Source organism: Amblyomma mixtum, chromosome 6 (genome assembly GCF_055824585.1).
Source record: "Amblyomma mixtum isolate Tamu chromosome 6, ASM5582458v1, whole genome shotgun sequence".
Lineage (NCBI taxonomy): Eukaryota > Metazoa > Arthropoda > Arachnida > Ixodida > Ixodidae > Amblyomma > Amblyomma mixtum.
The window spans coordinates 73,579,336-73,605,645 of NC_143017.1; the positions used below are offsets into that span (position 1 = coordinate 73,579,336).

The 26,310-nt window shown below is 43.7% G+C and overlaps 2 protein-coding genes and 2 non-coding genes across 5 annotated transcripts in view; 3 read left to right on the forward strand and 1 right to left on the reverse strand.

The window, feature by feature from the left end:
• Positions 1 to 1,438: 1,438 nt before the first annotated feature.
• On the reverse strand, positions 1,439 to 2,472 carry LOC149339378 (huntingtin-interacting protein K). The gene is made up of 3 exons (XM_089548149.1): positions 2,169 to 2,472; positions 1,665 to 1,772; positions 1,439 to 1,570 (listed from the first exon to the last, which is right to left on the reverse strand). Exons 1-3 carry the CDS (start codon positions 2,313 to 2,315, stop codon positions 1,475 to 1,477), a joined length of 351 nt encoding a protein of 116 aa, XP_089404275.1. The 5' UTR covers positions 2,316 to 2,472; the 3' UTR covers positions 1,439 to 1,474.
• Positions 2,473 to 3,753: 1,281 nt separating this feature from the next.
• Positions 3,754 to 3,825, forward strand: TRNAT-UGU (transfer RNA threonine (anticodon UGU)). The gene has a single exon. It is a non-coding gene; the product is annotated as a tRNA-Thr (tRNA).
• Positions 3,826 to 7,249: 3,424 nt separating this feature from the next.
• TRNAT-UGU (transfer RNA threonine (anticodon UGU)) lies at positions 7,250 to 7,321 on the forward strand. Its single transcript has one exon. It is a non-coding gene; the product is annotated as a tRNA-Thr (tRNA).
• Positions 7,322 to 12,118: 4,797 nt separating this feature from the next.
• The window catches only part of LOC149339381 (angiotensin-converting enzyme-like), a 27,480-nt gene continuing 13,288 nt past the window's right edge, over positions 12,119 to 26,310 (forward strand). The window contains exons 1-6 of one of the 2 annotated variants that reach the window (XM_089548145.1): positions 12,120 to 12,277; positions 13,999 to 14,089; positions 14,179 to 14,471; positions 16,372 to 16,530; positions 17,470 to 17,578; positions 23,327 to 23,470. In XM_089548145.1, the coding sequence (XP_089404271.1) occupies positions 14,232 to 14,471; positions 16,372 to 16,530; positions 17,470 to 17,578; positions 23,327 to 23,470 (652 nt within the window). In that variant the 5' untranslated portion in view covers positions 12,120 to 12,277; positions 13,999 to 14,089; positions 14,179 to 14,231. Of the gene's footprint in view, positions 12,278 to 13,998; positions 14,090 to 14,178; positions 14,472 to 16,371; positions 16,531 to 17,469; positions 17,579 to 23,326; positions 23,471 to 26,310 lie in introns of both variants that reach the window. The other variant, XM_089548146.1, reaches the window with a different exon arrangement.

Below are 26,310 nucleotides of genomic sequence, written 5' to 3' on the forward strand. Positions count from 1 at the left end.
CAACTTATCGTCTTTCAAGGTAATGTTTCCTTATATAAAGAAAGTTGCATGAGTCATCACATGGAAAAGTTAAAGGCCATTTTGCTAAAGGGAGCTTTCTACTAAGGGAGCACGGTGATCTCCCTAACCGAGCTAAAGGAGCACTCCTGTTCCCTGTGAGCATCAATAAATGTCTGGTAGATATAAAGATATGCTCCATTACAACAGATAGCAATTTGGTGGCGGTTACGAGTCTGCTTTTTATGACGGCCATACATTCTCTATAGGGCTACCCCATTTTCTTCCGTGAGGCACTATTTTCACACAGGTGCAACATTCTGCAAATTAGAAACCAGCACAGTTTTGCTGACTACACATGCGGACACTCAGAAAGGATGAAATTTGGCAACATGCCACCGCAGACACAAGGGGAATACTGCGCATGAATAAAAAAACAAACGAAGCGGTCCATCGTGGCTGGGATAGATTCGAACACGGTTTGCACTCAGTAAAAGAAGATCGTTTTGCAGATTGTGCGACCGTGCTGCCACCTAAGCCAAAAATATGGTGTGTGCAAAAAGATTAATATGAAAATAAAAATGCTAACTGCACTTAAAAATCTGATTCCAAACATACAAACAGAGCCAAAAGTGGTGGCCCCTGGTGGCACGAGAAAAAAGCAGCTAAAAGTCAGCTTTGCACTGTGCAGCAACGACACTGCTCCTTTAAGATAATGCTCCCTTTCCCTGCTTGCTCGCCTTAATAATAAAGAAGCTTTACGATGCTCGTGTGTCTGGGATAGCAGTTTAGCCAGCTCATAATAACAGGGACTAACATTCCATCCATACCCCCAGATAGCTCAAAAGAGCAACAACCATAAAAAAAGCAACATTACTATGGATAATGTAAGACTCCAGCCATGTATCGAACTATACCGAAGAGGTTTCCTTCCCTAACAGTACAGAAAGACCTCTGGCTCCCGCTTCATATGTGCCATGCTAACTTCCCATTCATTGCGAGTGTAGCACAAACAGTGCTCTAATGCTACACCCACACGTATGAAAGCACTCTAATGCTACCATCAGGACTTACTTTCTGGTAACCGAGTCCTTGTAAAAAAAAAAAAAAAAAAGCATCCCTGCAGAAGCACAAGTTCCAGAGGCTGACATGTAATGTGCCACTGCAACAGACTGGTATAGAAAGTGTGGAATGCAATTACTAAACTCTACATTTCAAGTTCTAACAAGCTGGTCATCAAATTTGGTTTTCATGAAGGCCCATTGTTTGTGGTCATCCTACTACTGTTGCCTGGAAACATGCATGGCCATTATGACTTCACTAGAATCGTATTAGCACAAATGCAAAAAGCAAGCAAATTCAGTCCTGGTTGCCTGCCTTCACTGTGCTCTTAGCTTAGGGGATAACAAACAAAGGTCAGAAGAACAGCTTTGAAAAACAATAAAATTAACACGCAGAATTTATCGAAAACACAAAATTAATTTGTCAGCTCTATAAGGGCCTCAACAACGTTTCCTTGGTGCTCCCGCAGTTTCAGCTCTGCTACCGAGCGAGGAATTTCCATTTCTTGCATCTGGAACAGAGGTCATAAAGTACTTATCATAGGAGATACTGAGTACGATGGAAAAGTAACCTGCAAGCCTTTTTTCTAAGCATTGAATACTCACAATTAGTTCCACATCTTCCTTCTTTATGACAACTTTGGACAGTTCCTTCTGTCGTGCCGCCTTTTCTGCTGTTTCTTTTGAGTGGCGATCTCCGATCATGGACATAGCCTTCAAAAAGACACGAGAATGTACACCACGAAGCTGAATTTCTTTTCCCATCTAATAACACTTTTTATTCCCTCTCCCTTTTAAACTGCGCTTGCATTCTACATTAAACAATATCGCGCGGTAGCAACTTGTGCGCGATTGATTCAGACTTGGGCGTAATAACACGAATATAGTGAACTGCAGAGAAGTGATACCCGCGTCTCATGAGATCTTAAATCACGCCAGTCACAATTCAAGCACGGTGTGATGCCTAAATTCAGCAATAAATACGCGAACGTGCCTGAACTCTTCTGTTGCATGCATTACTCCATGAACAGCATTTTTTTAGTATTATTCGTAACGTAACAGCATACTTTAGAGCCAGTAATAATTAAGTTCAATCAAAAATATACTTACACACATAATGTCTTGAGATCGAATTTCTTTGTCTTCAGCATAATCCGTCACTTTCTCTAGGTCGGCGGCGCCGCTATCATGCTTTGCCACTTTCTTCTGGGGCTTCTGCTGCTCGTCGCCTCCCGCGTCTTCCGTATCGTCCGACATGATTCTCACTTTAGAGCTGGTCTTTAAACAGCCACTTGATTCAGCAATGAGTAGGATTTTTCAAGCTAACACCGGCTTAACGTTTACAGCACGCGTACTCACGCACGCCTCTGGGCTGCCATGTTGAAACTCGGGACCCCTATCGGCTTTGGCGTGAACGAGTGAAAACATCAAATTTCTCGGTTTCGATTTCTAAGCCACGAAGTTAATAGTACCGAAAACCTTTATCAAACAGCCGTAAAACTTTAGTTGGCTGCAGATTGCAAAAAAATTTGCTTGGCTTACATATACATTAGGTGTCCAAGGAGAGGGCTGAGTCGGGCTGGTTGGTTCATGTTGGATGGTACGACGAAACAGCGCTGATGGACGGGACGGAAGAAGAGACAGACACATGGGCTGAACTAGCAACCAAAATGTTTATTGCGAAAGAGGGGGGCAATATAAAGCACAGAAGGGAAGCAAATGCGAGACGAACATGACATGACATTCATACGGGAGCTATCAAATCATCACCGATTAAGAAAGATGAGCTCCTGTGGAATAGGAATAGAAAGAAAGCGTGTCAGAGTAACACCGAAAGAAATGTTGCTGTGGTGTAAGTCTACAAGCATGGAGGAAGAAAAAACTCCATGTCTACAAGGTCCCACTGTCATGCGGCCGTTGTTGCGTAGGGGAGATGGGACGGCGCGTCAATGAACGACTATGCGAACACGCGAAAAAGATTGAAAACCAGTCACGCCGAAATAACTTTGTCATTCATTCGGCAGATTGCAAAGACTGTGAGGCGTTTCTGAACTGCACCACTATCATCGCCAAGTACAGAGATCACAGCACGCGCCTGATATCAGAGGCTTTTCACATTCACGTATTAGGAACTCAGGAGCTCGCCTTTCTTAATCAGTGATGATTTGATAGCTCCCGTATGAATGTCATGTAATGCTCGTCCCGCATTCGCTTCCCATCTGTGCTTTATATTGCCCCCCTCTTTCGCAATAAACATTTTGGTTGTTAATTCAGCGCATGTGTCTTCCTTCCCGTCCGTCAGCGCTGTTTCGTCGTGCCATTCAACATTAGGTTATGCAAAACGCCGCAATAAGTGCTTTTTCCCATTCCGGTTTTCTAAGAGACTGCAAACATCGGTGCATGCACAGCTTCACAACTGAAATAACAGGCAGCGTGCCAGTAGAGTGCGGTAGTGTGTTATGCAGTTTATTAACTGAATAACTATCGCGGTGTGCGCTTTTCCACTCTGCCCAGCATGCGGGTTTTACTCGTCGCCACGAATGACGTAAAGTACGCCACAAGTATAGACCATAACGCTCTTAATTAAACAATTATTAGAACTTAATATTAACTCTATGCGTAGTTGCATTGCAACGCCCCATGGTTATTTGGTCCTCACGTATGACTTTCCTGTTTGTGCTGTCATGCCACCACCGCCGCTATAGCTCAGTGGCAGAGCGCTGGTCTTGTAAACCAGCGGTCGTGAGTTCGATCCTCACTGGCGGCTCAAGTTTTTGCATTTTTTTTTTTTTGAAGGATTATAGCAACAACTTGGAAACTGGCATGCCAGATTATCGGGCAGCTTCACAGCACGACATGAACGTATGTCAGCCGACCTCCCCTACTCTCAACGCGAAGCTTGAGTGCTTATGTGCTCGCAGTTGCGCGCCGATAGCAACGCACCTCAGTCGCCGTTGCTGAACCGTAAGCAACTTTATGAAATGCATACATATCGTGCTGTATCACTACCCCTAAAAGCTGCATTTTTCTGGCGCTATTAAATGCGAGTGAATTGGAACTGAAAACTGTTTTTGAAGTAAGGAAATGACGCAGTAGGGAGTGAAAGAAGAAAGGAGGGGGTGAAAGAAGAAAGGAAGAAAGAGGAGCCGTAGTGGAGGTCTGGGAATTTCGAAGTGAATTCACATCACATAGCACACAGCACACTGCGCCTTTTGCGTTTCGCCTGCATCGAAACGCGGCCGCCGCGATCGGGTTCGAACCCGGGTCGTTATCCTGTGCTGCAATACCATTAGGCGATTCGCCAACTGACCTCTTCTTAACTGTTTATGCAACGCAGAATGGCGAATCCTAACCGGGTTTTATCGTCCCATAATGTGTGTAGTACAGCCTGGTGCGGCTCCAACCGTCTCTATGGGAGGACTATACGCACTTGCGTAACGCGTCTGTAACTTAGTTGCATTCTAATATCGAAATACGAACTGTACGAGGCTTGTCTGCTCAGACGAATACATAACCACGCGAACTTTTATAATGTTAGGTACTATAAAAGACCTTTTAAGGTCGGTTACATTTCTACCCGAAGGTTCTCGGTGTTGAGCTGAAGGTCACGGCATTGAATCCCAGTAGCGGTCGGGGGCCTCTTTCGGTACCGGCGGAATGCAAAAATGCAGATGCGCTGTGTGACGACAGTGCACGTTAGAGAACCTCAGATGGTCGAAATTAGCCGGAGTTCCCACACAGTGGCGTTCTGAAAACACACATGCCGCTTCGATATTTTAAACCAGACATGCATATGTTTGTGTGCGACTGCCCATACACGAGCAAGGGACTGGGCTGATGACTGCGGCAGGCATGAGGGGTCCCAGTGACAACACCAGGTCCCAGGGATATCCGAATCATAGCCAAATATCCTAACACGTTTGAGTACTGGTGAGGGATGTCAGTGAGAAGTCCTTGCTTTAAATGTCCTGACACGTTATCCGGTGGATATTCCGTTCGGGTGATATTACTGACACTAACTGCAATTGATATGCACATCTTTCTTTAGAGATGTCTCCACACGTCCTGTGGATATCCCGGTCTGGTGACATGACGATATCTACTTGAATCACGTCTAAATTTGCATAATCATATCCAACAGTTTCGGAAAAACAGTATTAAAAATTGGAAGATTGTAAGGTGCTTTTGCGGAAGTATTGAAGGCAATGGTCTATACTTCTGATATGCACCAAAATCTTTTAAAGTGTTTCCATCGACCGCACCGAACAGTTAAGACTCCCATAGCAATCCAATGGGGTTTTGACGAAAGCGACGTTAACAGATAGAATATTCAATGCTGCCGTCGGATGAGTTGCGGGTATATTGATTGTTAAAGGTAAATCTTAGATTATATGAAAAAAATGCGTTCATAAGAGGTTTCCCGCTAAAAAAATGCTTTTGTCCAGAATTGTTGGATATGGTTCGTGACAAACATGGCAGAGCGGACTCATATTTTTTTTTCTCTATCTAATAGGTAATACCTGAAACGAATGTGGTCCGCTCATTTTCATTTCTATTTTGTGCCATCACAGATTCATAACTGAATAAAATAAAATTGGGCAGAGTGCAAGTGCTATTGGCTTCAAAAAGGGGGTCATTTGGAATATATAAGCTCAAGGAAATTCTTTCTTCTGTGGATGAATGCTCAGTGCACTGCATGACTTTTGGTTGGTAGTGTTACTGTAGCCTGATCTGTGTTTTACATATGCTTATTGTTCGGCATGTTCACGCTGACAACGTGTGATGCTATGCAGATCTTGACCCTGAAAATGTCAGCACTGGGCCAAACTACACAATTACAATTAGCTGTAGTCATATCTTCGGTCAGACGTCTAGCAGAGAACCCCCAGGGTGAAGTAGATTTCTAATAAGGGAGTAATTACTCATTGACATCCACCCAAGAGCAGACATACGGCAACAAAGGAAAGCTATACAGCTTTCTCAGAAACTTGCTGGATTCCGGGATTCGAACCCAGGACCACCCCTTCACCGGAGCAGTCGCTCTACTAACTGAGCTAGCCGGGACGGCATGCTTAGAGCAGGGCGACTGCGAATTGATCAATAACTCGAAGTGGGAACATCTGTCTCACATCTCGGTGGACACCTGAACCTCGACGTAAAGGAAGGGATAAAAGAGGGAGTCAAAGAAGACTCCCTCCCTTAGGAGACCTCGTAGTGGAGGTCTCCGGAATGATTTCAACCACCTGGTGCTCTTTAACGTGCACCGACATTGCACAATACACTGGCGCCTTTACGTTTAGCCTCCATCGAAATGCGGCAGCCGCGGCCGGATTCGAACTCGGGGTCTCCTGTTCAGTAGTCGGTCGCCCTAACCACTGAGTCAACGCGGTGGCTCTTCCCCATGAGCGAGTTCTCGTTTCGGAGGGGTTTAATGTAAAACAACTGCCCTTGCGTTACTCCCTCGCTCGCTGCCACCGGCGCCCATTCTTCCTTCGTTGCCTATCACGTGCCCCTGCCAGAGTACACCCGACCACTGCGGCTGATGGCGGCCACCAGTCTTCATCTGCGCGTCGGTGTGTCACCGCATCACTGGATTGCATCATGTTCTACACCCACCTAGTACGACAGCGCCGTTCTACGCTGATAGTCCGCCGTATTCGTTCAGCTACAGTTGCCGCGGTGCACATTTGGGGATTTCTCACCGCTCTGTGTTGCTTCCAGTTTAATTTCATGAGAATCTACGCTTTTAATGCTTAGGCCTGTCAAATAAAATAATTCTGAAAGCAATTTTTTTTTCGTTTTTAAATTTGCCGCGCTCAGCTAGGACGAAGCGCGGGAAATTCAAAAATTGAATAGAACCAGCTCGGAAGCGCTGCATAACAGCGACAAAGTTTTCCATGGTTTATTGTAAGCTTATCTGCAAGTAGCAGTTTTCAACCAAAATGTCCCAAACAGTAGCATTGTTACTCCCCCCCCCCCTCTACTTTTTTTTTTGTGCGTCTATTCATGCACTCGCTTTTGAACTAGTCGGCATTGAGTGGAGGTGGACTGATTGAGTAACAATGACTGAGTGGGTGAATGGGCGAGTGAGTGAGGGAGAGCACTTGCATACAACTTTATCATCACTCTGTTGTAATCGCATTTCAGATTACATGGATGGCAAGCTTATCAACGACGCATCGCGACGCCCCGCCGCTATAGCTCAGTGGCAGAGCGCTGGTCTTGTAAACCAGCGGTCGTGAGTTCGATCCTCACTGGCGGCTGTTTATTTTTTTGGATCTATTTTTTTCTTGATGCATTGTGAGAGCGAAGATTCAAGTTTGCGCAGGGGCACACTGCGACCCTAAGAGGAGGAAGACTTTTTATTTATTTTTTCTTTCTAGCGACGACGACAAGCTTGCAGTTCACATTTTGCAGTTCACGCGCTAGTTATAATATATCCCCATGTTGGAAGCGATGAAAAGTCATTGTGGTAGCGATTGGATGTCGTTAAAATCGTGGAACCGAATGCAAATATAGCCTCAGACGCAAAAAAGTAGTGAATTTACATACCCAGAAATTCGAGACAAGCCTTGCTTGTGAACGCAATTCTTTCATATATCCTAAGATTCCACTGTAACAGTCAATATATCCGCAGACTTCCACTGAGAAGATTTGCATTTTTGTTTTTGCTATTAACGTTTTTGCTATCGTCAAAAAGGTTTCCGATTGACTTTCTTAACTACTCTATTCGAGGGATGGATAAACTTTAAAAGAAAGATTTTGCTACGCATAGAAAGAGTGGACCATATTACCTTCAATATTTCTATACCAGTGTCTTATAATATTCCATAGTTGCTGGTTTGTTGGGGTTTAACGTCCCGAAGCAACACAGGCTATGAGGGACGCCGTAGTGAAGGGCTCCTACACGGTATTCCATAGTTGCCTCACAATTCAAACTGATGTTCAAGAATCCTGGACTTGAAGTGGACATTTTAGTTTTGGCACATACTTTCAGGATTTTTCATTACTCAGCGCTAATGTAGTCAAGTCCAACCATCTTGGAGAGCATTTTTAACTGTGAGGAAGTTGTGGAATACTGTAAGATACTCTTATGAAGTTATTGACGGGATGGTCTGACCTGATGCGTAGAAGAATCTCGCTTCTAAAGTTCTCCCTGCGATCGCATCAAGTAGTTAAAACTGCCATAAAAAAAACGAGGTGAGTTTTTGATAACAAATAGCAGAAAGCTACAAGCGTTCCGAGGAGGGATCTGAGAATATATTGACAGTTATAGCGCAATCTTCCGATATGCGGAAAAATTGCGTTCATAAAAAACTTCCCGTTGAAAAAATGCGCTCGTCCAGAATTTCTGGATATGATACACACTTCATACTTTTTTTTTTGCTGTCGACATATACACTCAGAAACGCACTGCTGCACGTTTATGATAGCGGCCGTTTCACAGCCACAGCTATTGGAGGCGCTTCCCGGTATTATTGCGAAGCAATACTACTTTCACTTTCAGCTCCTCGCGTGGCGAGGCCGCGGTAGCTACCATTGACCTTTAGCTTGACCTCTGCTATGACGTCACACCATCTGCCGCAAAAACCAGGGGCCCAAGTTTGGATTGGATTGGATTGGATTGGGGATTGGATTGGATTGAATTGTATAACCGATGCATCACCACAAGTCTAACCACCAGCTACACTACCAGCTGAACCATGGCGTAGCTACGGACATTGCTTTTATGGTGTTGGCGCAGCATAAGTGTATACGGAAATGGAAGGGAGCTTCGGAGAAGCAGGTGTACCACTCCACGCTGATTGGCTAGCATGCAGTGACGTCGTGCGTGACGTAACTACAACGAGTCACGCTGAGTGATTCAAACAGAGTTTCGTCACAAGTGGCAACTTGGTGTCGTCATGCAGGCTACCTCAAAGAAGAAGGCAAAGGATAATGAATATTTGATGTCATATTTGCTGCCGCGAAAAGCTCGCCGAATCTCTCGATACACAGTGCTAACACGGTTGAGTGAGTTTCCTTTTTTCGGCGGTTTTTTCGCGCACGAGAGGAAACCGCAATGGCGAGAACGACGAGTGGAGAGTGAGTGAAGTGACGAAAGGGCGGCACATTAGCGAAGCACCCGTTAACGGAGCTCTGGTTTCGATCTTGTCATTGTGTGTTGGTAGGGAGTTTCACTATAAAGGTGTGCAGCGCAGACGTATAACGAACATGCTGGGAGTAGTTAAAAGTGACGTCCAGGAAAGCTGGACTTGGCCCGCAGTCTGAAGTTGATGGAAAGCGGTATTAGCCAAAAACAGTGTCTCCGCTGTCTTTCCACGAAGCATTGACTATATATATATAAAGCTTGATTTTGGGTATACGAATTACACAGTGCGCCATGAAATCTCAAGTAAAGTATCTTGGTTGCAAACAAATTATTTCTTCTCCAAAACTTGTGACCGGTCGCCATTACTTATCTCGCCTGTTTCTTTTTTTTTTACCCTACTAATACTGCGCTGCGCTGTATTCTTGTTATTCCTTAATTTAACTTCCTTTCCATTACTCGTTTTTTCCTTTCTTTAATACCCGCCGCGGTGGCCCATTGGTTATGGCTTTCTGCTATTGTGCCCGAGGTGACAGGTTCGAATCCAGGCACGAGGCTTCATTTCGATGAAGTCTTAGATGCAAAAACAGCGGCTTATTAATATTTCGGTGTATTTAAGGAATCCTAGGTTCAAGAAATTCATCCTGTGGCGTATACACCACAGCGTGTCTCAGTTACTTCGGGTCTGATACGTGAAAACTTGTTACTATTATTTTCCTTGGTATCGCAAACCACAGTGACGCGGTGCAATTATTCGACTACTTCATAAACTTAAATTAAAGCTTTTATTATGGTGAGATATTTTTGTTTACTTACTTTTGTGTAATTCAATTCTTGACCAGCACTCATATGGGCGTAAGCAATTGCCTATGCACAGTATTTAATAGTACAACGTGTGGGGTTCTCCATTAAAGACTTCAGCAGAAATATAATTTAAAGACAATGCAGTAACCATCACAGTAACATAAAAGACGCCGTGAGTCCTCTATTCCATCGTTGCGTCGGTGTGGAAAGAGAGCGAGATGTGACGCACATGTTCCAGGCGTCTCAAGTGAAGTTCTGTAGTAAAGCATCATATAGCTGAAGCAAGTGAAGCATCATACCTTGCTCTATACAGCCGCCACTCCTCCTCCGAGACGGCGTGCTCGGCATGCATCAAAGGCCAACTGATCTGCTCAAAAACCACGCGAATTTTTTTTTATGGTCTATTCCTTGCGCTTCGATGGGCTCATTTTTGAAGACTTATTATGCAAAAACAAGAGTGATATTTTCATGATTCATAAACCGCCCGCTAAATACACGTAGTCCCTTGAATGTGATCACAAAGGACACCTAGGTATGCCGCATCGATGCCAACATTTCAACAATGCATTCGTGCTCATTCTTCTCATCGCTGTATTTCTGCGCAGCTGCTAAAGGCATTATACCTGTCAACACACTTGTCCGTGTTGCCCTCTTTGAGCCGTATTCGAGAACGGGAGGTTCTTTCATAAATTTTACGTGCCAGTGCCCATCATTGTTAACGACCACAGCCTTTTGTCAGTGATTCCATCAGAGACAAGCGGCTGTGGTTCGACAAGAACGAACAATGCCTCACGGCGTGTTGCGTGACGATCGAGTGTACAGAAAGTGAAACGTAGTTCGCGAATCGGCGACATAGGCTTTCGTTCGGCAAAGAATGAAGAACCAGCTCGCTCAAAACATAACGCTTCTGACATAGAGGTAGCAGAAAAGAAAATAAAGAAGCCACTACCGTTTGGAAAAGCCAGCTGTCTGCACAGATCATGCAGCTGACAAGTGAATGCATGCGAGAAGCCGTTCCATTACGGCATAGAGCTCACGTATAGTATTTCTCACGAATTCATTCGCAGACAGGCATTATTTATCTGTCTGGGGCCGAATGGAATCTGCTCGCCGATGTCGAACGTCGGCATTTTCGGCAGACCGGCCTTGGCGCGACATTCTAGCGTCGTCGGCGTATAAAAAGGAGCTTCCGGGAACGACATAGGCAAGCTCGTTTCTTTGGTACTTTCTGCATAGGTACTGGCCAATTTTAATCGGGATGACGAATGACTAAGTGGCGAAGGAAGATTTCTATCCTTGTCTCTTATTTTAATGCACGCGGCTAAAAAAAATCTGAGCTTTTAATGAACGGAGCAAGAATAGCAGAATCAGAGAGCGAATGCCGTATTGAACTGGCGACGCGATCGCTATACTCCTATTACTGTCGAGGTTTTATTCCATAGTTCGTAGCATTTCAAGCTACGATAATAATTCTGCATTTGTAAGTGCAGCAAGATTGCATACCATATGATGGGAATCAATCTGCTTTCCACAGGTTTCATGTGTCGACGGCATTTGAGCAGTGGTGACCATGGATTTTGTATGACTAGTATGAACTTAAAAACCACTGCGTATGTTTGGGATCGGAAGCTGGTTCTTCAAATATTAGTAAATGAAACAAGACGTCAGCACAGCAGCTTTCTGTCACTGAGCGTAACTCTACACAAACCATTATTCAGATTTCACTGCTCAGTAACTCCTACCAATTCACGCCGTGCTGTCCTTTCGTGGCAGAAACCAAGGAGTTGGAATTTCAGGCTCTGTTAAGCATATCAAGAAAGGTATGTCGTGAGGTTCTCGTATAAACAATGCCTTGTTCAGTAAACGCGCGAGTTACGGAAGCGTTAGAAACCGCTGAGAATTTAGCTGCGAAACTCGTGACAGCACCTGTTTTTCCGAACCCAGGAAATGAAAACTGCGAAGCAAGCATTCGCCGTCGTGGCCGTGAGTCCTTTAGCACGCAGGAGTCAGGCGCCCGGGCTTTGGTTAAGCAGTCACGTTCACTGGCATCCGTTCAAAAACGGCTCGCGGTCACGCGCGAAAGATATTCTCTGCTGATTGTGAAATTTCCGTAGCCGGTTGTAAACAGTCCTATTATCACAAAAAATACATATATATAAAATGCAGAAAAAGGAACTGCTAACTTCAAGCAAAGGTCGCAGAAGAAACGAGTGGAGCATCCATCTGTGATGCGTAGTGAACAATCTGTCGAGTTTGCATGTACAGCAGGATAAAACGGACGTTGTGTGTGTCGAATCGCAGGAAATGACTGTTCGCTGAAGGGCAGGTATGTACTACATGTTTGATCTTGTGAGGCTAGGCTGCTTTTATTACATCGTCATCATCAGCCTGACTACGCCCATTGCAGGGCAAAGTCCTCTCCCATGTCTCTCCAATTAAGCCTGCCCTTTGCCAGCTGCGGCTACCGTATCCCCGAAAACTTCTTAATCTCATCCGTCCACCTAACTTTTTGCCGCCCCTTGCTAAGCTTGCCTTCTCTTGGAATCCACTCGGTTACCCTTAAGGACCAGCGGTTATCTTGCCTTCGCATCACATGTCCTGCCCAAGCCCATTTCTTCCTTTTGATTTCGACTACGATGCCATTAACTCACGTTTATTCCCTCACCCACTCTGCCCGCTTACAGTCTCTTAACGTTACACCTGTCATCTTTCTTTCCATAGCGCGCTGCGTTGTCCTTAACTTAGAAAGAAGTATTTTTTTAGAAAGTATTTATATAGCATAAAACATGTAATACAAACACAGAACTTCAGGGACCCAACAAAATTTGTTTAAGGGTCCCGACCACTATAAGCTGTTACATATGATGTAGACGACAGCAACAAATAAGGCAACTATATAGCAATAAGCATTTTACAGCAGTAGGCACTGGATACTAGTGAAAACATCAAATAAACATGTTATAATTAGAAAAAAAAACACAAAAAAAGCACTAAAGAATGTACACTAGGTTGAACTTAGTAGAAAATGTTTTAATTGTTTTTGAAAGGCATGAAGTGTAGGTGAAATTTGAATGTTATAATCAAGACTATTCCACAAATGAGGATCCGTAAATTGCAACGTTTGCCGACCATAATTTGTGTGTATGGCCAGAGTGAAAAAGGATAAAAACGGTTTTGTTAGGATTAAGGTTGATTGCATTCGCCATGCACCATTTATGTACATGTTGTAATTCTTTATTTACTTTTCTAATCAGGGCACTTTCATCGCGATCTGGTAATACTAAAGTCGTGTCATCAGCATATAATATAATAAGCTGAACCCTTTTCGTTAGCCTCCAAGTTTCTGCCTCATCGGTAAGTATGGCTAACATAAAGCTGTTGTATACTTTCCCCTACATGTTTTTGCTTGATATTATCCTTTATATGTAGCTTCGCTTATCTGCAATGGGAACGAACTCATCTCTGAAAATTGGTTATATTCGAAAAGGGGACAAAGGACGTAAATTTAACATCGATACGAAATCATTTCTTCTTCACACCGCGGAAGCCTGCGCATAGTTCCCTAAGCTGGGGAGAACATCGAGGTTAGCTTCTGGCAAAGAAATCTAAATGCAGCATATTAGACGTAAGCGACCTTTAGCGCTAACTCTTAGGATCTCTTTAAGCGCTCGGTAACGTTGTTACGTTTTGAGTTTTAAATTTTAAGTTAGTCATTTCAGTACTGGCTAACGCCGTTTAAGCTTTACGTTAAGCCAACATCCTAGTTAAATTTATTTCAACTCTGGCCAACGTACCCACAATAACTTTTGTTCGCGCTTGCGAAGAACACACGAGGCGCCGGTGGGCTTGACCACTGGCGAGCAGTTCAGCGGTGAGGAGGAAGAGGAAAATTACAGAGACCGGCTGATCGGGCCCCGTCCGAGATGAGAGGGAAAAAGCCAAAACAGGGCAACCCACCCGACCTGCGGCGAGACATGAGACGAAATTGACAAACGTGAACAGAAAACGAATACACGCGGGGCCGCGCGGATATGCATCGCTTTTCAGGTCCTGGCTGGCGACCAGTTCCGGATCGCATCTGCGACGGCGACTCTACAGCAGCACCCAAAGCTTCGACGCCGCCGGGGCAGAAACACAGGTGGGGGCTAACGAACCCGGAAAACAGGTTTGCCCTGTTAAAAAATTTGCCGCGCGCGTTTAAAAAGGCAAAATCTGTCTTCGGCCCAGGGCCAGTCGTTGCGGCGTCTCCAACGCGCCGCTGTCGCCCGGGAAACGACGTGATGGCGAGGACGACGTTGATGCGAGCGTGGCTGGTGGCGATCGCTGGATGCGCCCTGGTTGCGGCCCGGCTGACCGGCGTGGAGGCCAGGGTGCCCGTGGAAGGGACGCTGGAGGACGAAGAGAGGGCCAAGGCTTATCTCAAGGATGTCGAGACGCTGCTCACCGAAGCCTGCCTCAAGGTCTCCAACGCACGCTGGGATCACTCGGTCAACCTGACGGAACACAACAAGAACAGATCTGTGAGCGGACGCAAAGCCTCTACCCATTTTCTCATTGTGCTTTCAGATAGTTCAGTGGTGCGGATAAACCTCTATGTGCTATGTTGGAGAGGAGGAATAACCGCGAACTTGACAGGACTGAAGAACGAGAAGAGGACAGGACGAGCGGTAACTAGCAACTGAAGTTTATTGGAAAAAGGCATGTTGCAGCTCGTCCTGTCCTCTTCTCGTTCTTCAGTCCTGTCAAGTTCGCGGTTATTCCTCCTCTCCAACATGTCAGACCAACTGGCCCAAAGCTTCCCCTTGTTGAACCTCTATGTGCTAGTTTTAAGTGGGAAAGAACGTCCTGCTTGTTTTCTTGTTGTTCGTACTGAAAGCAAAGATATGGCGTAAATGGAAGGAGAGTCTAATGGGACAATGTGTACAAATAGAAATTGGCCTGTATCGATATATGTGCTGCATTCTAATCGCAAAGAGACCGATTTCACTGAACGCGAGTTTTTCATAAATTATAAGCTAGAAAATAAAATAAAAACGAAATACAGTTGTCCCTATCACTGGCCCATTTCGCAAGTAAAATGCTTGCGTAGACAGTTTTTTTACGGGGACCCCAGATTATATAAACTGCACTACCATTCACTTCGAAACGATTGCATGCCGTTCTTTTCGCTAAGGACGCCACGATTTTTAATTGACACGCGGGAAGATTTTTAAATCGAATTTTCTAGGCGATAAATGCGTCTTGTTCTTGCCGTACAAACGCCAACATTGCCGGAAAGGGTCAGAGAACGAATTTTTACTGAGAACAATAATTGGATGGAGTTGCTCTGATTGTCTCTTTTTTACATCTGTGCTATGTGTCCGAAGAGCTACAGACTGGAAGGTTGAGCGATGAGCAAGGAAGGTTACGTACATGCGTCTACGGAAGCCTTGTGAACACGGCAAGCAAAGGGAAGCTGCTTGAAGCCTTTACAAAATTTTTATACAGTCTATAGACTGTCCATAGACTTCTGTCTATAAATTCTATAGACTCTCTATAGACAAATCCTAGAGAACAGCCTACAGGCAATACAAATGCTATATACAGTCTATAGACAATCTATAGGTTTATTTCCATATACACCTTTAGTAGACTTTTGTCTATAGAGACCCTATAGGCTATGAATAGAAAAAAAGAAATGTCTATAGGAAGGCAATAGACTCTATAAAAGTCTATAGACTGTCTATGGACCATTTTTACAAGGGATGAGCGAACTGACGGCTACATTGTACTTCGTCTTACATCATCAGTATTTTTTATTAAAAACAATTTAAGAAAAAGGACAATATCTAGCTTTATCAGTTCATTCATGGCTGCGTGCCCAGAAATTCAGTGTTTTCGTGGCTTCCGCGTTCGGAGAACTTTTTGTGAGACTATACAAGCATGAAAACCGACGCCAGAGCCGTTATACTTGCCCATGAGAATACTGCCCACAAATCGCGTGACTATGAATTTTGTCATTGCTCGTTACGGCGTGAAGTAGCTCAGTGCATAAGCGTCTGCGTTTCAAGTACACCTGAGGGTATTACGTTTTGCAGTCCTTGCATTTGCGGGCTGTACTTTCTGGGAGGGGTATAAAATAACTACTTTGTAAGCTCGCTGATGCGTCGTTCTGGAGAGATGTCTGACTTTTCCTCTCAATTCTCAGTTTACAACACGCTAGCTAGGCGGGCGAGTTGGTGATACATTTTCGAAAATAACAGCGCGAAAAACGGGGACGAAGGGTAGAAAAACACAGGACAAGTGCTGACGTCCTAATATTACATCAGCTTACGTCATAACATTACAGCGAACATGCAACACCTGCCAGAAGAGTACACTGTGCAGACCGCCAGCCGTCTCTGCCTTCCTTGTCTTATGTGCTCATCTTTTTGCCTATAGATTGAAGCAAGCCTAGAGAGTAGCCGGCTGAACAAGGAGATATGGAAGAACGTGACAATGTTCAAGTGGACCACTTTCAAGGACGAACAGACCCGCGTGGTGTTCAAGCGAACGTCGGTGCTGGGCAGCGCGATTCTCCCGGATGAAGAAAAGCGAGAGGTATGCGCCGTGCATCCGAGACCGACATTATTTGCTTTACTTGCGTTGTCTGGCTATTCGCATGGCTAGGGCAAAAGCAGCTTTTTTTTTTTCGATATATAAATATGCGTTGAAGGGCTACCAAAACACTCCCACTTGTGACAGCATTGAATCGCGGAAGAAGTGGAGGCGAGATTCAGCACATAATTTCATGTTTGCACATAACTATCAAGGGCAGAAACAAAAAAATTTTTACGCACCAATACGAGCTTAGCAGCCGAACGCCGTACCAATAGCCCAACACTGTGGTCTATATATGATATTATCAGTACTTCAAGAAGAAGTGAATGACTAAAGGAATGACTGTAGGTCAAGGGATTGGAATATATAATACAAGAAATCATTAATCATGGTTTAATACTTTTACCGTGAAAATTACGCGGTGTATTGATTGAGAATTAATTGATCAACTGTAAATTGACGTGACGTTCAAGATATGACAAAGAAAAAAACTGACGGTGCTAGTTACTTCCAAACGAAAAAGGGACAACCTCTAGAAATTACGCGGAGAAACGGGAGACAAACAAGAAAAATAATAAAAAAGGCGTGAGGTGTCAGATTGATTTTCCTTCTCCCCGCGTCATCACCTTTAGTTTTGTGCTGAAGGTGTAAGAGGAAATGTCTGGTACCTAGCTTTTTATTTCACATGTAACCTGCAATAAACATCTTTAGTGCAAAAAATATAACCAATTAACTTAAACATTGAGCGCCCGCCCTTCTAATGAACTGTTCTAGGGAGCGTAGAGATTTTTGACGCCTCAAAGAACCGTGCACAGATTGTAAGAGTTGTTGGACGGTTTTCTTCTGCTCCTATCTCTTCGTGCTCAGAAACCTGCACGGAATGCCTGTCACATTCGCCATGGGCGATAATCCCTAACAACGCGCTTTCCTTCTCTATAGCTGGTCCGAATAGTCGCCGACATGAGCCAAAACCACGCATCTGCCAAGATATGCCCGTTCAAACGAGAGTCTTCGTCACCTGAAGAATGCAACGTGCCCCTGGACCCAGGTGAGCACTTTTTCTATTACTCTACACATTACACGCGTGCAATAGAACAATGCTGCAACAGTACATCGATGGTAAAGGAAATGTTAGAACAAGTTGCTACTGAAATTGGCAAAGGCGAAGAAAAAGACCGACGCACCGGAAGCGTTATGTATAGTCGTGGACAAGCTAACCTGACATGACGAAACATTGAAAAACTGACTGAATGAACACCGGGACGAGAGTTCTGCTTGCGTCTCATTTCTAGTGGAATAGCGTGCGAAGAGACGTTTGCAAGTCTACGCGACGGAAGCAGAGCATAATTAAGTTTCTTTTTCTTCGACAGGAAGCGTTCAGGAGTGGATAGTAGGAATGATACAACAAGGTGCAACAAAGTCACAAGCTTTGGCTGGTGCGCTTGTCTGCACTCTCGTGTCGGTGTTTCACTCGTTTATGGTTCATGTTCTTGCAGCTGCATGTCGCCACCAGTAGTTATCGGTCGTCGCTCCGTCATTTCAAGTTAGCTTGTCCGCGAATGTACACTCGAGGACAACCTAACCTGAAAAAAACTTTGAGATCACTGCGCCGACCCCCGTTGGAGCATTGCGAAAGCAAAACGTCCTCATACTATATCGAAGTCCATGGCTATTCTGACGTCAATGCACTATATCGACGTCTGTGGCTATTTTGACGTACAATTGCAATTTTTCGCGCGTAATTAATTAATTACAACTCATGAACCAAATTTTTTCCACAGCAAGATCTCATCACGTACTATCTAACGCAATCAAACTTTTCCACATTTATCTTTATTGGATGACATAATCATGAGGACAAGTTTCGATGACGCGACATAGCCATCTAATGCCTTCGCATTGATAACGAAGCGTTGGCAAAATCAGTTGCAGCTCCTTTCTGACACGAAAACATGAACGATTAACGAGACGAGGCGATTATCTGCTCTCTTGCCGGTGTTTCGCTTGTTATTGGTTTGATTTGATTTGATTTATTGTTTTCGTTTTGACAGTACACAGACTGCAAATCGAGGGAGAGCAAGCTAAAGGCGTCTAGAAACGCCTGACAGAGGCCTGCCCTCCCCGTGTGAAATAAAACAAAGTGACACTTGGCAATGGTACAAAATTTCCATAAGTAATACAAAGTACAATGCAGCGCACGTAGTGACTACAGAACGATATCAGTCATACATAATGCAAAGCACAACACGACTAATCTTGATTAGGTCGAGAAGACACCACAGTTATCAATAACAGAAATATTCGTGAACAGTTTTCCTATATCTGGCCTCGGACATATTTTGTAGCGACAGTTCAGTTAAGTAAGGGTAGGTGCTTACCGTATGACGAATTACGTGCGTTAGTTTTTGGAACCCGTGGTTTTTACGAGATTTGGATGCATGGTATTGAGGGTACCTAAGACTGTATGCTGTTTTGGCAATTAAATACGTGGTATCAAAAGTCGGTCTGTTTTTTTTTCATAAGGTTTTTGACATAAATAGCAAGTTTCTTATAGTAGACGGCTGTGATGCTAAGTAATCTACGGTTGAGAAAGGAAGTTCCCGTGGCCTCACTGTAATGCAAATTATCAATCGCTCGTATAGCTTTTTTGTAGAGTCAGTACTTGCACAAGATTGGTTGGGGTAGTCTACACCCAGATCAGCAAACAATATTGTACATGCGAAAACACTACAGAGAAATAAATTAATTTTCAGTTTAGGTCAAATTGTGCGAAATTTTTTTAGGATACCAACAGAGCGAGCCATTTTAGTGCAGACGCAATCTATGTGTTCTGTCCTCAGTAATTGCGCTTCAGAGATAACTCCAAGGAACATTGTAGAGCTGGCACTAGTTATCGGGGTTTCTTCGCAATGAATTCGGAAACTATTCGGAATTCCTTTATTTTTGGCTCTGAACAATATGTACTTTGTTTTAGTGACATTTAGTTCTAATCTATTTGATTTTAGCTAAACTGACAACTGGGATAGCCTGCTGTTGGAGGCTACTTGTAAAATATTAATATCTGGCCCTGCAAATAATGCGTTCGTATCGTCTGCACAGATTGCAATGTCACCCGTTGGACGAAGGTTGACGATATCACTAATATACCATAAGAACAACGTCGGTCCCAGAACTGAACCCTGAGGCATGATAGTTGTTTGAGGTCGGTTGTCAAGGTAACTAGAAAATAAAGTTAAAGGAACGCCGCGTATACCTTAACACTGCATCTTTTTCAGCAATACCTTGGTTGACCTAACCAAACGCTTTCCTCGTATCAAGAACTATGCTGTCTGTTAAGAGTTTATTTTGTATGCTATCAATTAGCTTTATTTTTAATTTCTAGTAAAGTGGCCTCAGATTTTTTTTAATCCGTATTGTTGCTTGGAGATAACATGTTTTTGTCTAGATACGGTGAAAGACGGGCGTTAATTGCAAGTCCGTACTCTTAGCAAAAACTGAAAGAATGGAGATCGGCCGATAATTATTTAAATAATTAATGTCACCCCTTTATAAATAGCAGTGACACGAGCTATTTTCAACTGATGTGGAAATGTTCCTGTATTAAACATTAGTTGTATTATAAGTGATAGTGGTATCGCAATGACATCTGCTACTTTCTTTATCGGGACTGAAGATATGCGATCGGTACCTGGGGCACTATTACTCCGTAAAGAGTGACTTATGCTAATTACTTCAGAGTGAGCGCATGGTAACAAAAACATTGAATTACTATGTTTACTCGTTATTTACACTGAGGCATCTTCATGAAGACCATAATTTGATTTTGGTGGAAAGACAGATAAGAAATGCCCATTAAATTAATTTACTAACTCAGCGCCGTCATAGTTTCGCACCATGAATGTGGAGTGAGACGGGTATGTTGGTATTCTTTTTACCTAGAAGATCGCTAAGTGTGTTCTATGTTCCCTTCGAGCCATCAAACATCGAGAACTTTATCACGTAATAATCAATTCTTGCTTTTTTAAGGTCAGCGCCTAACTTATTGCAGAATTTTTTTAACTGACGGAGAACGCCAGTATCTTTTGTTCTCACAAAACTGTAAAAAAGTCGATTCTTTTCCTGTATTCGGTCATAGAGTTGTTTTGAAATCCACGGTTTTCTTGATTTCCTCTAAGTTCTGTGTGTAGATTGCGGAAATGCAATATTGTAGTGTTTGTGAATAGTTGATATAAAATTGTGTACAATTTGCATGCATCCTCCTCTCTTAAAATATCACTCCAATCTCTGCTAGCACAAAGGCGTCGAAACTCAAACTGTTTTCGTCAATTCTCCTAAATGCAGAAGTTTCCGGTTTACCCGTGTGTTGTTGTTTCGGTTGACTTGGAACTATACAGAACATAGGCATATGATCACTAACGCTTAATGTTAAAACGCCAGCGGATACATCACTACTGCAAGTATTCGTAAAACACACATCAATAAGTGTTTCAGGGTTGTCAGTAACTCTTGTCGGTGAGGAAATAAAGTTCACAAAACCATAGCTTTTGTACGGATCTAGCACATTTCTAGTAACGGACATTTTATCCAAAACATCTACATTTATATCACCAAGAAATACCACTTCACAGTAAATAAGAGAGACACAATCCAAAGCTTTTTCAACAAAGAGTCAAAATGCAGAACAGAACCTGATACAGATGCCTATATATACCTGTAACAACAATTTTCCCGCAGCCCATAGAAAGAGCCTCTACATTATGCAGCACTCAGGTATACAGTGATAGGCGATTTCATTCCTCAAATATATAGATAAGCCCCCTCCTCTCGTCTGATGTCCTCTCTTCTGATGTTAATTTTTACAGCTAAGTTGATGGTAACTGATCGTCGCTCGGCCATATCAGGTTAGTGTGTCCAAAAGCGTACAAAGAAAGTGTGAACTATGTCCAGAGAAACTAGCCCGAGCCTTACCGCTCCTGAAATGCTAGACGCAGAAAGGAACTTCAACTTGCGTGTGTTGAACAGTGAACAGGGAAATGCCTATATATGCAGATTTCTGCGCGTGATTCTATTTAAACGGTGGCTTTTTGCTCGCAGTTGCGCATGTTTTGTTTCGAGAATATGAAGCCAGCAGGTCACTTGATCAACAGGTTCGCAGGTGCGCACAGGTGTGAGGTTATTGTTCCCACAAGCTGGCGAAATACCCAAATTTCGTTACAATCACACTTTGTTGACGGGATAGACGTGAAGTTATTAACATCAAACGAAATGCCAGTAGGACAAGTGAAACGCGATCACGACGATGGAAGTATTATCTGCCGGAGAGGAAGTAAAGGAGGGTTCCATGAACGCTTTCCAACCGAAGTCTTCACGACAGGGAAGTGAAGCCCTGGTGGACTAGTATTCAGTTTCTCTCGGCTAAGAATTTCTTGTTTTCGCTCTTCGTTCGAGTTTCATTTGAGGCTGATAGTATGTCAATTGATCTCGTATTACTGTAACCACGTTTAAAACATTACTCTGGTGTATTTTTTTAAAACGGCTATTTGAGATCGATGAATATTAGAAAAAAAACGGATGCTATAATTTTTGCTCAAAAAGTTTGCTTATGTTCATGTGGGTTTAACGACCCAAAGTGACTCAGGCTATGAGGGACGCCGTAGTGGAGGGCTCCGGAAATTTCGGCCACCTGGGGTTCTTTAACGTGCACTGACATCGCACAGTACGCGGGAAAAAAACTAAAAAGTGAAAAAGTAAAGTAAAAAAGTAAAATAAAGCAATGATCATGTGTTTCCAGCGTATGCTGGCATCTCGCATCTCACTGAGCGACATGGGCTAGGAGGGGTGCTTCAGGGGATGGCTACGGATTAATTTAGACCACCTATGTATCTTTAAAACGTGCGTTGACATTACATAGCACCTGGGCGTTTTGCATTTCATATCCATCGAAATGTGGCCGCCATTGCCCCGTGATTCGGTCCTGCTACCTTGGGGCCGGGTGCCGAACATCAAAGCCTCTGAGCCACCACGGCGGGTCATATGTAATGTAGTGTAATTTCAGCATTTACGTGGAGCGAAAGGTATACCACATAAGACCCATCGCACAAACTAACGGATAACAATTTTGAAGTCATAGTTGTGTTTTGCATCACACATCTATCTTGATTTGCTGTCTAGGCGGGAGAAGAGGAAAGGGGAGGGTGATGAGGGGAAGGGGGAAGCAAGTGTGGTGCAGCGATGTTTCCTATCTCCTAAGTCTCAACAGAAGACGGAAGGTCCGGGAGCTATTTATCTGCTCAGTGCTAAAGCATGATCGTAAAAAAAAAAAAAAACAACTTTAGCACGGCGTGGCGCTCGCTGTCTGCAATGTAGCCATGCCTAATCAGCCTTCAACTTAAAACAGTGCTTAAAACTTAAAAAATGAACCAACTGGCCCCGCTACTTCCCATGATGCCTAATCAGCCATGTCGTAATAAACCCGGGGTCTTATTTTGTAACTGTCCTTTTCACGATTCCTTCTTTTGCCCTTCTACTATTGGCAGTTGCGGCTTGATTTACGGCTAAACAAGCAGCGTCATTTGCCGTCTCCGGCATCGATGGTGTGACTGACCAATGGCAACAAAGCAAAGTAATGATTCGTAACAAGAATCGCAACGAATTGTGGCTTCTGGACACTATGACAGCTCGCGAGAGTCAGGACGTTACACCTCTGCCTGGCTTTAACTGACAGCGTACATCGGATAACCGGCGCACTCGCAGTGAATGCGTCTGGCTCATGGATGGAACCTTGGACACATTACAGCGATCAAGGACACGCTGGAGGAGTCCAGAGACTACGACGAGTTGCTGCACGTCTGGAACGAGTGGCGGAAGGTAGCCGGCAAGCCTGTCAAGGACAAGTACCTCCGCTACGTCGAGCTGGAGAATAAGGCCGCCAAGCTAAACGGTAAGTTTGCGGTTGCGTTTGTGGGAAAAACGAAGAGTAGAAATTTGAAATTCGCGCACCTCCCTGGTTTTAGTAACTCGATAGCATTAAAGGCCTTAAGGCCCCGTTGTCCGGAAAATCCGGTGTCGGCGTTATCGGCGTCGGCATTGTGAGCGAAAAACAACGATTATGACTCTGGCAGGGGGTCCCCAGAGAGCTACCGAGGAGGCAGATGGGCCACCTAGGTCTCGTGACCTTGCAGCGTCGTCACAACCTGGCCACCTGGTGAGCAAACTTCCCAAAGTGGGCGGTTGCAGTTAAATTAATGACTGGTTGCTCGACAAGAGAAACCTGGGCCGCGCAAGGCACACCACTGTACCAGAGCCAGGAGGAGTATGAGGACTCCCAGGGATCTATGAATGTAAAGTAGAGAATGAACTTCTGCATATATGAGAATTAACCCACTACGCTATTGCGTCATACCCTTAAGGCGAAGCTTATGTCCCTTACAAAAATGACTTTTGAGCTTCAGTTGACGCCTTGTTGAGCTCCTGTTGAATCAACTGGAAACCAACATGAACTCAATGTATGTTGAGCCTACTCAACACCTGCTACACGGAATGTTTGTTGAGCGTAGTCGAGAGATTTACTGTTGAGCAATTTCTGTTGGATTTAAGTTGAATCATCTCAAGGCAGCCGTTTCTAAGCCTAACTAAATGAAATCATTTCGACATCCATCGTGTAAACAGAACCTGATCACATTACACACATTAAGAACGCATGCAGCACCCGTTAAAACTTTCATAAACCGCTCAAAGTCATTTTCTTGCATGGAAAAAAGTGCACTTTGCTCATTCAGGCATACCTACTTTGGAGGATTCGTATGTGCTCTCATAAAAAAGGGCGCTTAATTAATGCTTGAATTAAGTTGTTTACGAATAAATCAAGGTCGTCAAATAATAGACCGTTGCATATGAACTTCATTACTTCTACTACACATAAAATAAATAAATATTAAGAGTAATAACTGACATAACTTTGCTGATCGGCAGGCCATAACCTGCGCAGGTCCGGACACCCCTGAGTAGGACTATATAAGGGCGAAGCCGAGGTTGCACTAAAGATCAAGATGAACTCCAGCTGTCAGTTCTTCCTATAGCCTCGTGTGCAGTGCTGTCCCATGCTCTTTATCTGATGGATGTGTATGTATATATATATATATATATATATATATATATATATATATATATATATATATATATATATATATATATATTTATATACATAAGTGTTTGTGCGTATGTGTGGAGCGCTACGTCACAGGGGGTGATGGCTTCACGTTAACAAGAAATCGCAGCAATATAAATATACCGCCGAAAATTGCATTGGTAGTCGGTCCATCTGGCGCAATACGAATGCATTCCCAGGATTTTTTGCTGTTTTACCCCAGCCAAGATTCAGAATGGCGTGTTGATTCACTCCCGTAATTCCAACATGAATTCAACATGAACGCAAAGCAGAAATTTCATTGAGAATGCTCAACTCTAGCACAGTGGCCACTTTTCCAATGAGTTTCAACTCGGCCTCAACAATTCACCAACACTAGCCAATCCTGGTCACAACAAAAATTCAACATGGCGTGTTGAGTCTGCTCATGAGAACTTCAACACTGTCTCAAGAAGCATTTTTGTAAGGGGTGTCCCCTCCAATTTTTTTCATTCTTGAGGATTTTAGGTTAAGCATGAAATTTCTTCTGCAGCCTGGTTCGGTCACTGATTAAAACGTGTAACTTCACCCCATGGAACAATTTATGCTGAGTGTACCGCGGAGAACGTTTTGCGAAAAAATACGCCATCAACGTGGAGTGAAAAGAAAACGCAAAGAATGAGAAGGGCTCCTAGGCGTAAGAAGCAAAGTAAAAAAAAAGAAAATTAGCCTGCTAATCAACCTGAAGCCCTTAATTGTTTGACAGCGTTTCCGTTCCCTTTTCTCGCACTTATACATACACGCGTGCAAGGGAGCTGTAAGCGTTTTGAATCAACGATGTGCCCAATCAGGTTAACTGGTTATCCTTAATATATTCAAACGAATTTGTTTTTTTTTTTCTGTAGTAGAAAACACTTCTTTTGGTAACGGTACGTTGGAAGAAGGCAATGCAGCTCAAACGCACGAAACAAAAACTTCTCATGTTTCTGCGCTATAGTAAGAATGCATTGTGGGCAACTTGCGTACGCTTGTTTCAGGATGAACTATTAGAACGTTCCCGTTTCTAGTACCACGAAGCCTTGCCATGTAACTGAACGATCATCCCCCGACGAAGTGTTAGTCGGCATTATTGTTCTTAATTTACATTAATGGCATCGCCAGTGCGGTTGCCGATGCGTTTAAAATTAGGTTCCTTTGCTGGCAGACGTGTGATGTTTCAACAACTTACTTCTGCAAATGACCAAACACTTGTTAATTCTGACCTTAGACATCTATCCATTATCTGATTTCTAACGCGTAAACCGAAACGACAGCAAAACCATTTTTATGACGATAACCACGAAAAAGTATGATTGGTCTTTTTACAGTTTTGCATTCTAGTTCAGTTACTGAGCTAAAAAGTATCAGTATTATAATCACCATAACTTCCAAACTCAGGAGGTATTGTCCGAGGGAGTACGCAGAACTTTTTGCCGGGGGGGGGGGGGGGGGGGGGGGGGGGGGAGGCGGGGGTGCTGGCACAAGATGGCCGGGGATGGGAGAGGCGATAGGTTAGCGCAAAAAGCACTATTTGTGGTCTAAACTATCCTCATGAAACAAAAATTAGAAACAGCAAATTAGTGCTAGGCTTGGAAAACATACATTGGATTTTATTA